At 37.9% G+C, this 14,239-nt stretch overlaps 1 protein-coding gene across 4 annotated transcripts in view; it reads left to right on the forward strand.

The window, feature by feature from the left end:
• Nucleotides 1-14,239, forward strand: part of Strbp (spermatid perinuclear RNA binding protein) — a 130,942-nt gene that overhangs the window by 89,731 nt on the left and 26,972 nt on the right. For all 4 annotated transcript variants that reach the window (XM_075986093.1, XM_075986095.1, XM_075986092.1 and 1 more), the window contains 3 exons: nucleotides 1,812-1,904; nucleotides 2,925-3,124; nucleotides 10,046-10,204. In XM_075986093.1, the coding sequence (XP_075842208.1) occupies nucleotides 1,812-1,904; nucleotides 2,925-3,124; nucleotides 10,046-10,204 (452 nt within the window). The remainder of the gene's footprint in view (nucleotides 1-1,811; nucleotides 1,905-2,924; nucleotides 3,125-10,045; nucleotides 10,205-14,239) is intronic.

Raw genomic sequence — 14,239 nt, forward strand, 5'->3', positions numbered from 1 at the left:
TGGGGTTATAGGTTCTGAAACTCTTGTGTGCCTGCCTCACTGTTATATGGTGTGTTGTAATTAGTCTCCACCATTTGTGACTAAGCTGTTTGAGAATAGGGGTGCTGTTTGTCCCTGTTACATGTTAAATACTTTGCCTATAAGTAGTAAATTTTGAAAATGGTTACTGAATAGATGTATATATGAGTTTATAATGGGAACAATAAAGTGCTTGTGAAGATAAAGTTGTTACACATAAAGGACTAAGGATCGTGCCAAAACTCAGAAGTGATCTCTTCTCATTACCAGACCATGAAGGTTAAAATGTCTTGCTATGTATAAATGTAAGCCCATGTTTTCCCTGATTCTGTGACTAGCCCCAGATATTTGATTTCTTCTCCAATGACAGGACTAATAAAATAAGCCACAGAATCCTGTCCATATAGCTGGCATACATAAATCTATTTAACCCACTTATACTTTCTAGTCAGTTAGGAAACTGCTTTTAATGTAAAGAATGAGTGGAGCAATGATTGAATAAACATAGTTCCCTTTTGAAAAGTTTTTATCTTGTAAATATTGTATTCTAGAAGACTGATGTACTTACAACTATATGCAAACAAAATAATGCTAGGTAGACACTTGTTGGAGAACATCAAGATTGACCTGACTGGAAAATACTGACTCAAGCAATTGCTGAACTGTTTATGCCAAGAGACAATAAATCTTGATAGTGAGAAAATACAGAATTTCACTGTGGGCATTTATCTTGAGTATAGTTTTCTTAGGAAAAGTCCCGTGAACTAGTTTTTAAGTTGAAGACGGAATTCATTAATGTACTTGGACAGGCTAATGACTTCTTCTTCTTTGAAACTTGGGCCACAAAGCTCCTGCCTTAAGCCTGGGAATATTGCTGACTGGTTGCTTAATCTAACATTTTTATTAGTATCAGTTTTTTTTTTTTTAAGGTTCCTTTCCATTATGTTTCTAAGTCTCATGTTAAAATACTTTATAAAGTAGAAGACAAGGTGGTGGTGGGGTGTCTGGTAATGGCCCCTTTTTTCCCCCTTCTGGTATTTTGAGACGTGTCTCTGCATAGCCCCTGCTGTCCTGGTATTTACTATGTAGATCAGGCTATCCTTAGATGTAGAGAGATCTGCCTGACTCTGCCACTGGAATGTTAACATCAAAGGTGTGTGCTACCACCACCCAACACTTGATAATAGTCCATTTCCTCTCCCCCCCCCTCCTCCTCCTTTTCCTCCTCCTTTTCTTTCTCTTCCTCCTCTTCCTCTTCCCCCTCTTCTTCTTTTCTCTTTCCTCTTTCCTCTTTCTTCTTCGATAGGATTTCTCTGTGTGGCCCTGGCTGCCCTGGAACTTGCTTTGTAGACCACTCTTGACTTCAGATCTACCTTCCTCTGCTTCCCAAAAGATGGCGCCGGCTATATGTCTTCTTATGGAAGAGGGATTCTCTTTCAGGTGTATTTTACAACTCTTAACTGATGTTCATTAGGATTTTGCTTCTCACATAACTTCTCTCAGCATCTTTCCATAGGAAATTAAGATTTAGCATATGAATTTTAGGAGGACAGAAGCATCTAGACCATAGCATAGACATAGACATGTATATACCTGAATAAATGTTGAATAGGTATTTACAGAAATGATAATAAATGGTTTCAAAAGAACATTGCATATTCTAGATTATAAGTATGGTGTTTTAATTGGTTGTTGAAAAACTTGTGTGATCTTTTTGGGTTTTTTTTCTCCCACTAAAATATTAAAAGGATCCTTGTTTTAACTGACAGTGAAGATCTCAAAATTATTTGTAGGTGTTGGATCTTCAGCTCTAAAGAGGCCATTTGAAGATGGATTAGGGGATGATAAAGATCCCAATAAGAAGATGAAACGAAACTTAAGGAAAAGTATGTAAATTCTTATTCTTATTGTGGGAACTAGAGAAGGTTTATAACTTGAGAAAAATAAGAAATGAAGAGTTTCATTAACTTGAAATAGAATTTTAAGAATAGACATGAGTTGACAAAATTGGTAATAGAAGAACTTTGAGTTTTTAAGTTTCATTGCTTAAGACATCAATGTTGACAAATAGAAATTATTGGGACATTATTTTTACCATCCGATTAGTGTAAGAAATTCAAAGATTACTTTCTCATGGAGTGAATGTGTATTTGTATTTTAAAATTCTCATTTTTGTAAACATATGAGATATTTAAAAACATTATGTTTATTTATTTTATGTCTCTGAATGTTTTGCTTGCATGTATATATTTGTATCATGTGCATGCCTGGTGCCTGCAGAAGTCAGAAGAGGGCATGTAACATGAGGGCCTGCTTGTTGGGGGTTTCTGTCCTCCCAACAGGTCCCACAACTGGTATATCTCAAAGAAATTACACAGAAATCTATATTAATGATAAACTGATTGGCCCATTAGCTCAGGCTTCTTATTAACCTTTATAACTTATATTAATTAACCCATTATTCTTATCTATGTTAGCCACATGGCTCAGTACCTTTTACAGCACGGTAGGTCACATCTTTTTTCTTTGGTGTCTGTGCAGGACTGAGGAAGAAATGGGCTTCCTCCTTCCCAGATTTTTCCTGTTCTCATTGACCCGCCTGTACTTTCTGTCTGATTGTCCCGCCTACTTCCTGCCTGGCTACTGGCCAATCAGCATTTATTTAAAACATAATTGACAGAATACAGGATTGTCCCACACCACCCTAGAAATGGAGTTAACAGGTGGCAGTGAACTGCCATGTATGTGAATTCTGGCAACTGAACCCATGTCTTTGCAAGAGCAAGTGTTCTTATGTGCTGACCCCTTTCTAGGTCGTTCCACGGTTAATGGAAGCTACAGATGTATAGTTTGAAGCAAAATGGCTTGCTAATTAATTTCTGTTCTAATTTCTCTTTCTCTCATAGTTCTGGACAGTAAAGCAATAGACCTTATGAATGCACTAATGAGATTAAATCAGATCAGGCCTGGGCTTCAATATAAGCTTTTGTCACAATCTGGCCCGGTCCATGCCCCAGTCTTCACAATGTCTGTAGATGTGGATGGTACAACATATGAAGCCTCAGGACCATCCAAGAAAACAGCAAAACTTCATGTAGCAGTGAAGGTACAGTATTCTTTTACTTGCCAGTGCTTCCTTTGTTTTGTTCAGATAAAGGGCTTGTGTGTAAAAGACTTTAAGTAACATAGAAACTTCTTTCATCACATCACATTTGTTGTTGTTGTGACATAATATGTGTTGATTGTATGCAATTTAGAAAATATAGAAAAATATATCACTAGCATATTTCTAAGCCAGATATATTTATACATGGTACACTGTTTTTGGTGATGCTTTGTTCTTGAGGATTTTTTTAATAGGGAATAATAATGAAGATTTTTGAATAATCAGTCATATATGTAGAAAATGCCCAAATAATGAAATATCTCAATAAATAAATCCGATTTATTGTAGACTAATGCCAAAATGTCACAGATCATGTATGTACAATGAAGTGTGATTTTTATTTATTCTGTGATTTAAGAGTATATGGTATAAAATAGAATTAGTCTGTTTTCATGGATATTACATTTGCTAAAGCAGTATGCTATATGCTAAGGAAAGAAGAGTTTATGGAACTTAGTGTGGATAGGATGGAGATATAAATAATGCATATATGGAAAGTGTATGTTATGTTAGTGATTAGAACTATATAGAAAAATAGTAACAAAGTGATAAAAATACCAGACAGTGTATATTCTGCTTTGTTTATAAGTTGGGTGCTTAAGTATGATGAGGATATGAGTTTAAAATAAGACTGTAAATTGAACCCAAGACTTAAAAGACTTAAAAAAAAAGAGTTTAATAACTGCTTCAGTTGTTTTCTATTGCTGTGATAAAGATCAGTGTGGGCAGGAGAAGCTTTATTTCAGCTTACACTTTATACACAGTTCATCTTGAAGGGAAGACAGGACAGGAACCTGGAGAGAAGAAGTGAAGCATACGTAAGCCATGGAGGAAATCTGCTTACTGGTTTGCTCCCTGTGGCTTTCTCAGTTTTCTTTCTTATATTTCCCAGGGGTGGCATTGCCTGCAGTGGGCTAGACCCTCCCACATCCATCAGTTAAAAAAAACTTTACAGACTTGCTGACAGTCCAATCTTACGGGGGCATTTTCTTTTTATTTATTTCTTTCTTTTTCTTTTTTCTTTTTTTCCAAGACAGGGTTTCTCTGTAGATTTAAAGCCTGTCCTAGAACTATCTCTTTTAGACTAGGCTGGCCTTGAACTCACAGAGATGGTCTTTCTCTAGGGGCATTTTTTAAATTGAGGTTCTCTCTTCCCAGATGACCCAAGCTTGTGTCAAGAAGACAAAACTAAAACAAAATTCACCATCTCAAATGAACCTGAGAATGAACTGCAAGTTTAAAGCTAAATTCTGTAGCCAGTGAGACAAAAATCTTATGAAATAAACTATCTGTGACATAAAAACAGTCAGTTGATTTTTGAGAGTCACAGTGTGTTTGTATAAGGGTCAGGTGGGCATTTCTTCTGGGTAGATCTTTATAAAATAGGATACCAGTGATCCTTAATGGATTGTCTTCTTTTACTTTATGCTAATAGTCTCATAGCAACTTGTAGTTAATTTTTTTTATGTTGTAAATTAGATGCTATTTTTATTTGATGCAGTATAACAATATTATACCATGATGGATTATTTTAACCTAAATTTTGATAAATATGGGGGGAGGGCTTGTATACTTAGAGTTTCTCAGTTTGCTTTCTTATATTCCAAAGGTATATAAGCATACATCTGAGACATCAGTTATAATTCTAATGGAATTGGGTGAGAGGAACAAGTTAACATCTGTTGTCTGAGGTTTCTGTCCTGCCTGGTTCCCTCAGTTGTTAAGTCCCAAAAGAATCACACAGAGGTCTCTATTAGTTATAAACTGATTGCCCCATTACCTCAGGCTTCTTATTAACTCTTATAATGTATATTAGCCCATTATTCTTGTCTACATTAGCCACATGGCTCAGTACCTTTTTTCAGCGAGGCAGTCACATCTTGCTTCTTCTGTGGCTGGACCACAGAAGACTTTGGAGGAATGGGCTTTCCTCTTCCCAGAATTCTCCTGTTCTCATTGACCCGCCTCTACTTCCTGTCTGGTTGTCCTGCCTATACTTCTTGCCTGGCTACTGGCCAATTAGCGTTTATTTGAAACATAATTGACAGAACACAGAGCATTGTCTCACACCAAATATCCTTCTTAGATATTTCAGAAGTAGATGGCTGTCATGCTTTTTCTCTTTCTCTTCTTTTTCTTTGTTGCAGTTAAGGTAGAATGTGTAGTTGAGTAGTAAATCTGAACTTTGTGAAGAGATGAGATTTGCCCATTTTGAGCAGATTGCTGATCCACTCAGGGAAGGTGAAATATCTGAGTAAATTGGCTTTGAAGCTTTGGATGCCCCTCTGTGAATAATTTGTTTGGCTTATGATGATTATTCAACAATGTTATATGAAGGTGTAGTTAGAAGTAGCCTGTGGTCCGTTCTGTGTCTTCCCATTCTTATACTAGTTTGTGTACTAGGTAGCTATGTTCTAGAGTTTGCTTGCTATATTAAGTCAAAGAGTTCTCTCCAAGGTTTTCAAGTTTTAATGTTAATATTTTTAACGTGTGTGTGTGTGTGTGTGTGTGTGTGTGTATAGTGGGGAAGAGTGTACATTGTGATGGCATGAGTGTAAATGTGACTGTCAGGACAGCGTGTGGGAGTCTGTTCTCTCTTTCTATCTTATGGGATCCATGGATCAAACTTCAGTTATCAGATCTGCCAGCAAGTACTTGTGTCCTCCATCATGCCAGTACAAGCTTTTTAGGTAGTTTTTATTTTACATCTGGCTTTTTTAAAACTTGGCTTTTCTTTCTCTTTTTAGTTGTCATGTATGTTTGTTATGGTTTAGAATGGAACATCCTTAATTCTGAGTTAGAAATAATAGTAGCAGTTTTTACATTTACATGCAGAAGTCGTATATTTTTTCCTGAGATTTATTTTTATTTAAATGTACAATTCTAAAATTCAAGGACATTTACCTGTTTGATGTAATCATGGAGTTTGTACTAATTGGGTGGCAAGACCAAAGCTGAATTGATAAAGGGTTATTTTTAGTCTTTATTATTCCACTTATTGTTTCTGTATATGAACACATGTATACATATGTATGTATAAGTTAGTACCTGAGAATTCACTTGGGATTTGGCAAGTCACTTGGTTTTGTGTTAAGTTTTGGAAATGGAACTTAAGAATTCTCAAAGGAAATTAGCCCCAAGAACAGTGGATATACATGTTGTGTATAAATATGTACATAAAGTAGGCCCATGTTAAGTTATTTTTCTATTAAGGATTGTTCTAATATTAAGTGAAGGTTATTTTTTATCAAGTTATCCTAAAGTATTTGTTTTGGATGTCTTAGTTTATTGCTTTTCCTATTTGTGACTTTGCCTTATTATTCTATAAGATAAGTTCTAGAGATGGAATTACTAGGCCAAAGTTAATGAATAATTCATTAAAAATGTGTTGAGAATCCTATTATGTATCAGAATACATTGCAAGATTGCCATCCCTGTAGGTGATACAGACATGTACAGATGAGTCGGAGTGAGTGCTGTATTTCTGAAGGTAGATCCTTTGTGACAGGACCACATAGGCCATCTTTCCAGTCGTCTTAGTGGCTCTTGGGGAAAATACCTCTTCAGAGAGGTCACTCCAGAGTCAAAGTGCAATAAATCAAGCAGAAATCTGTCATGCCACATTAGTGTGACTTAGCCTACCCAGTTGCAGCTTCCCTCTCCTCTTGCAGCTTTTTCCGGAAAGCCCCTAACAGAGGGTACTTCTTTTTTGATTTTTTTTTTTTTTTGAGCTCTACATTTTTCTCTGCTCCCCTCCCCTTCACCCCTTTCCCAAAGTCCCAATGCTCTCAATTTACTCAGGGGTTCTTGTCTTTTTCTACTTCCCATGTAGATTATATCTAAGTATGTCTCTCTTAGGGTCCTCATTGTTGTCTAAATTCTCTGGGATTGTGGTTTGTAAGCTGGTTTTCTTTGCTTTCTGTTTAAAAACCACATATGAGTGAGTACATGTGATAATTGTATTTCTGGGTTTGGGTTACCTCACTCAAGATGATGTTTTCTACCTCCATCCATTTTCATGCAAAATTCAAGATGTCATTATTTTTTTCTGTTGTGTAGTACCCCAGTGTGTAAATGTACTACATTTTTTTTAATCCATTATTCGATGGAGGGACATTTAGGTTTTCTCCAGGTTCTGGCTGTGACAAACAATGCTGGTATAAACATAGTTGAGCACAAGTCCTTGTGGCATGATTGAGCATCCTTTGGATATATACCCAGAAGTGGTATTACTGAGTGCTTGAGGAAGGTTGTTTCCTAATTTTCTGAGAAATCGCCACATAGATCTCCAAAGGGGCTGTACCAGCTTGCATTCTTTCCAGCAATGCAGGAGTGTTCCCTTTACCCCACAACCTCTGTAGCATAAGTTGTCATCAGTGTTTTTTATCTTGGATGGTCTTATAGGTGTAAGATCGAATCTCAGAGTTGTATTGATTTGCATTTCTCTGATGACTAAGGATGTTGAGCATTTCCTTAAGTGTCTTTCAGCCATTTTAGATTCCACTATTGAGGTCTGTACTCAATTTTTTTTATTGGATGATTTGTTCTTTTGATGACCAATGTCTTGAATTCTTTGTATATTTTGGAGATCAGACCTCTCTGTCTGATGTGGGGTTAGTGAAGATCTTTTCCCATTCTGTAGGCTGTCATTTTGTCTTATTGACCGTGTAAGAAACTTGAAGTTTCATACTAGTCCTATTCCTTGTCTGCCAAGGGATTCCACCCTGATGTGAGCACACACACACACAGACACACAGGCATACAGATACACAATGAATCAAGGACTTCATGTATGCCAGGCAAGAATTCCACTTTGGAGCTATGTTTCTACCTTTTATTAGCCATTTTAAAGATTTATTTATTTTTATATGTGTATAAGCGTTTTGCCTTCTCTTGTGTATGTGTGCTGTGTCCACAGTAGTCAGAAAAAAGTGCTGGGTCCCTTGGAATTGGAGTTACAGGTGGTTGTGAACCACCACATGGGTGATGGGAACTTAATGTAGGTCTGCTTCAAGATCAAACATTGCTGGTCTCTCCAGCCTCGGTTATTAAAAGTAGTTATTAAGTATCTATTTATCTTGAAAGCGGATATTGTATCTCTCAAGAGATAATACACCACTTTCATAAATTGTAACTTAACTTGTGTTAACAAATAAATGGCTTAGGACAAGTGAGAAGAGCAAAGGAAGAAGTGGTATTCAATAATTATCATTGAGATTTCAACTGCTATTAAATTGAGATACCTCTCCCCTGCTGTGATGCTGATATTTGAACTTAGGCCAGTACCCGAATTCCAAGCCACATCCCTCTGTGCCTTTGTAATAGAAGAGACAAGCCCCATTGTTGGTGATGCTTGACTTTGACCTGTGGTGGGCATTATTAATTTTAGTTTTATACCCGTATCTCTTGTCCAGGGTGAGATTATTCAGGGGGAGAGCATTATTTTCAGAACTCATGGGAGCAGGTGTTTTCTTTATGAAATATTGATGTACTAGCCAAGTGATGTTAGTGTACTTAGTGTAAAGTGCTGTCTGAGTACTTTTAGAACTTAAGATGTTAAAAGGGGTTCTTGGCTTTATGGCTTAGTAAACTTAAGGAATTTATTTATGATGAGAATACCAGATACTCCGTATGAATTGGATGAGTTAATTTCTAATTCCCTTTGCACAGAGTTCAACTTAAGCCCCTTCTTTTGTTTTGTGGGTATTACTGTTTTGTTTATATTGGTAAAATCTTTTATATAGCTGTCATTTTCTACAAAGATTTTTTTTTTTAAAAAAATTTGACCACTTGTAACATCATTTTGAGTCACCTTTTAATTACAATAGGTAAAACGGAGAAATATGTCTTTGCTTATATACTCCAGCAACTAAAAACTGATTTTTTAGATTCTTACTCCTATATCCATGGGCATATTGTTTTAATTAAAGGCTGAGAGAATGAGAGAATAGTTCAGTCGTGAGCAAGCACACATCCTGGCAAGACCTTGAGTTTGATCCTTATCACTCTCTTTTACTTATAAATAAAGTTAAAAAAAAAGTTTAGTCAGTAACTAATTAATCTACTTTGGAAGAGACTTAAGATACTAGTGAATTCATTGTCTTGTTTACTGTAAAAACAGTATAATCTGGAATGAGTAGTCAAAGACGATGTACATGTGCTTGCGTATACCTGCTTGCACAAAAGCCCACACAGGCAATATTGCAAAAGCTTTGTAGCTATGAAGCCTTGAGAGAGACACATAAGAAACAAATCTGGAAATTGTGGCTCTATTGGCAAACCAATTTGAAGGTAAAACACAAAGTGAAACCAACCAAATACAAACAGAACAAAGCAACAGCGACAACAACTTTGGATTCTGTCCCTTGGCCAATTTCTCAATGGTTGTCACAGAATTTAAAGGTCAGCTGATCCATTCTTCTGCTTTATAGATGGAGAGATTGAAGACCAGAGGGGAGTGATAAGAGTATACTTTAACGTCTTTTTTCTTTCTAGTTTCATTTCCTTTTTTGGGTGCTGTTTGAATGCCATCTCCCCCCTCCATTGGTTGAGCTTGACAGTGCTGTATGTTATCTTTATCATTCACCTCCAAATTAAATGAACTAGCAGTAATTTTAGACTTGCATTTCTGAAGTCTTTGAGCTAGGTATTCTGAGGAAGCTTTCCCATTCTCATGCAGTGATACCCTGGTACATGGAATGGACTGAACCAAGGATTCACAGGTGTAGTACAATTTTGTTCTTCACAGGTGTTTCTGAAAACTAAATGTTACAGATTCTGAAACCTTTTTATCTCACAATTTCAGCTGTCATTTTTGATCTTTAGTAACTGAATAAACATGTTTTAATGGGATTTGTGCAGGTTTTGCAGGCAATGGGATACCCAACAGGTTTTGATGCAGATATTGAATGTATGAGCTCCGATGAAAAATCAGATAATGAAAGCAAAAATGAAACAGTATCTTCAAACTCAAGCAATAATACTGGAAATTCTACAACTGAGACCTCCAGTACCTTAGAGGTATACTTGTGTTCTTTTCTTCTGTAGAATATAGTGTGAGTGTTGTGGAAATCTTAGAGATGTGGAAAAGAGTAAGTGTCTCAAAGAGGCATAAATTACTAATAGTTTGAGTGGTACTGAGCGTCAGACCCTAGACTATGTGGATACTAGGCAAGCACGCTACCACTGAGCCACAGTTGTAGCTCTCTGCTTGATTATTATGCTTTTTTTTTTCCTTTGGTTTTTCGAGACAGGGGTTTTCTGTAGCTTTGAAGCCTGTCCTGGAACTAGCTCTTGTAGTTTGAGGCTGACCTCAAACTCACAGAGATCCACCTGCCTCTGCCTCCCAAGTGCTGGGATTAAAGGCGTGGGCCACCATTGCCTGGGCTGTTTTGTTTGTTTTTGAGACTGGGCTTCTAGTAGTCCAGCCTGGCTGTATAGTTGATGTTGACATTGAACTCCTGCTTCTACTTTCCAAGTGCTCCAAGGAGTATAGTCACAACATTTGGCTCTGTTTCTGGTTCCTAACTGCTCCCTCAGGGGAGTGGGTGAAAAGGCGCAGTGTCAACAACATAGACAGCTAGAGTTAGGTAAACGACAAACAGCAGACTCATTTATTCAGCAATGGGGAGAGCCTTGTATACCTTCCTCCTAGCATTCAAGCTGAGATATGATCTGTTGACGAGTGGTCATCCCTCATTTTTAGGCATAATCAGGACAGCACCTGTTTGCTAGGCCTTCAGGCAGACTCCAGGTTGACTCACCTCTTCCTGTAGGCCTTATCTTCCTACATGGCTCTTTACCTTAATTTTGCCCAGAGATATTTCTGAATATATGTATGATGACAGCCATATTTTCAAATAGTTGTGCATCTTGATCTTCTTTTATTGACCTCCTAAAAAGAATGTCAACATACCTATAGAAAAAAAAACTATATGCTAATTTAAGAAGCCTACTGAAGGGGGCTGGAGAGATGGCTCAGAGGGTAAGAGCACTGGTTGCTCTTCCAGAGGTCCCGAGTTCAATTCCCAGCAAACCACATGGTGGCTCACAACCATCTGTAATGAGATCTGGTGCCTTCCTTGCCAGCAGTACATTGTATGCTTAATAAATAAATCTTTTTTTTTAAAAAAAGAAGCCTACTGAACATGGAAGATACTTCTAGAATGTCATAATTTTAATATATCAAGACTATCGGTACTAACTGAAGGACAAAACCTAAAAAATCTAGTGGAGGAAACAGAATTTTTTGAAGTGTGCGCTAAGCAGGGGCACATGAGGATAAGTTCACCATTTAATTTGTACATCTTTACAGGAGAGTGTAGACTGCCCACTGTGTATTTAAGAATCAGAGTCAGCACTAGTGATCCCAGATAATAGAATGGGATGAATCTAAGTACTGAGTATGTGTAGTACACTGAGAGGAACCCATGCTGGTTGCATTCCTTCTGAAGAACTGGCTTTGGAATAATAGCAGAAACTCACATTTATTTTACTTTTTTGAAGAAAGGTGTTTATTTGGGGTGAGGAAACACACATAGCAGACATGGAATGTACAGAGAAAAAGACTCTGCAAAGCAGAGGGAGGACTCAGAAAGCTGAGAAACCCAGTTTCTTCTCTAGAGGTTTTAAAGGTCCTGAAGATCTTCCTTCCCTAATTTAGGGTCAGTCAGTTTGAAGAAAGACAGGATGGTTGATTGTCCCAGAACTGTTTGTTGTGTAACATGTCCTGAGCAGCCTTGAACTTGAGCCTATCCATCATAGGGGAACTGCTGGTGGAAGATCAAAGCCTTGCTTTTGTTTTAAGCTGCCAGGCTTTTGTTTCAAGTCTGGAGGGTTAGGAAGAAGCTGGCCATCTTAGAAATTTGTTACCTTTCTTGCCCTATCACGACCCCTCTCCCTATCTCACTCCTAATGGGAGTATGTGTAACTCCTGGTTTCTTATCACTTTTCCTCAGAGATCACCCTAACAGGTGTTAGGAGGTTTAAGGGTGACAGTTCCTCTTAGGTTCTTAGAGCTGACAATGTGGGCAACAGTCACAGTGCCTCAAAGAGTGAATCATCTAAGGGGCCATGATAAAATTTAACTGAGGGCAATGATCCGGAGCATAAGAAAGTATTTGGTGATGGTATGTATCTTAGGAGCTTGTCGTGTGAGGTAGCATCTTGATGAGTTAGTTGGTGGTCTTCAAAAGAAATCCCAAGTTAGGTCTTAAAATGATACCAACTTCAGAAGTCAGAGATGAGCCCCCAAAGTCATATCATTTAGGAGTTTTGATGGAGTTTATTTTCTCTGCCAGTTAAAGGATAAAGGATAGGAGACAAGCAATAACAGCAAAGAAATCTCAAGACCTACTGATAGAATGGCAATTGAAGGAAGAAAGCATTTTATTGAGGATGGGAAACACAGACAGGCAGAAAAAAAGACCTTCTGCATATCAGATGGAAAAATTGGAAAGCCAAAATAATCCCTACATTAAAAAGTAAAACAGGACTGAGCCAGCGACCTACACCAGAGCAGGTCTGAGGCAGCAAACTTCAAAAGAGCAGGACTATGCCAGCTACCTAGGCCAGAACAGCCTGAGACAGCAAGCTCCAAGAGTGGAACAGATTCAGACCAGGGACATTTGCGGAGGCAGGACTGAGCCAGAGACATGGGCCAGGGCATACTTGGGACCATGAACTCCACAGGAGCAGGTACAGGGGAGCAACTGCATAGGGAGTAGGCCAGAAACAGAGGCCACTGCGGGTCCAGGCATGAATCTGGCACCATTGAGGGAGTAGACCTGCGTCAAGACCCCTGAAGAACTAGGCCTGAGCTAGGACCTCTGTGTGTCCAGGCATCTGTCTGGGAGTAGGCAGGAACCAGAAATCTCTGTGGGTCTGGGCGTGAGTCTGGGAACTCTGAGGCAGTACGCCTGAGCCAGGTCCTCTACAGGTCTGAGCATACCTGAGTCTGGGAACTCTGAGGGAGTAGATCAGAGCCAGAGACATTAACAGGACCAACTCCAAGCCAGGAACTTCTGAAGGAGCAGATCCAGACCAGGGACATTTAGAGAAACAGGTCTGAGCCAACAACCTAGGCTAGAGCAGGCCTTAAAAAGCAAACTCCACAGGAACAGAGCTAAGCCCAGAGTGTTGAGTGACCTCCAGGAACATGAAGTGACAAATGGGGTAACTAGAATTGTGGCACTGACTGTACCATGAGGAACCAACCATAGGAGTGTTGGATTTACTGGCACCTAGCAGATAATAATCACCAGAATCACAGACAGCCCCAAGCACAACAATTAGAGGAAAAGATGAGTAGACAAGGTAAAAACACATGCAATACCACAAAGAGCAACATAACACCAGTAAGATCTAGAGACCCTACAACAGCAAGACTTGAACAACCAATAATAGATAAAGCAAAGAAAATGACCTAAAAAATAACTTCAGGAAACTCTTAAAGAGGAAATGAGGAAATTCCCTCAAAGAAATGGAGGAAAAGACAAACAAAATATTGGAAGACATCAGCAAATCCCTTAAAGAAAACCAAAAAAAAAAACAAACCATTAAACATATGAAAGAAACTATTCAAGACTTGAAAACTGAAATAGGACAATAAAGTAATTACAAGCCAAGGGAATTACAGAAACAGAAATCATGAGAAAATGATCACCAACCACAAACGTAAGCATAAAGAGCAGAATGCGAGAGATGAAAGAGAAAATCTCAAGTGCTGAAGATACAATAGAAGAAATAGACTCATCAATCAAAGAAAACATTAAATCTAACAAAAGCTTAACCCAAAATATCAGGAAATATGGGATATCATGAAAAGACCAAACCTAAGAATAATAGGTATAGAAGAAGTTCAACTCAAAAGTATAGAAAATATATTTAACAAAATCATAGAAGAAAACTTTCTTAACCTAAAGAAAGATATGCCTATGAATATTAAATAGTGCTCACCTGAATCATCAATGGGTTGAGAAAGAAATAAAAGGAGAAATTAAACGCTTCCTAAAATTCAATGAAAATGACCACACAACATACCAAAATTTATGAGAC

This window comes from Microtus pennsylvanicus, chromosome 9, assembly GCF_037038515.1.
Source record: "Microtus pennsylvanicus isolate mMicPen1 chromosome 9, mMicPen1.hap1, whole genome shotgun sequence".
In the NCBI taxonomy this organism is placed as follows: Eukaryota; Metazoa; Chordata; class Mammalia; order Rodentia; family Cricetidae; genus Microtus; species Microtus pennsylvanicus.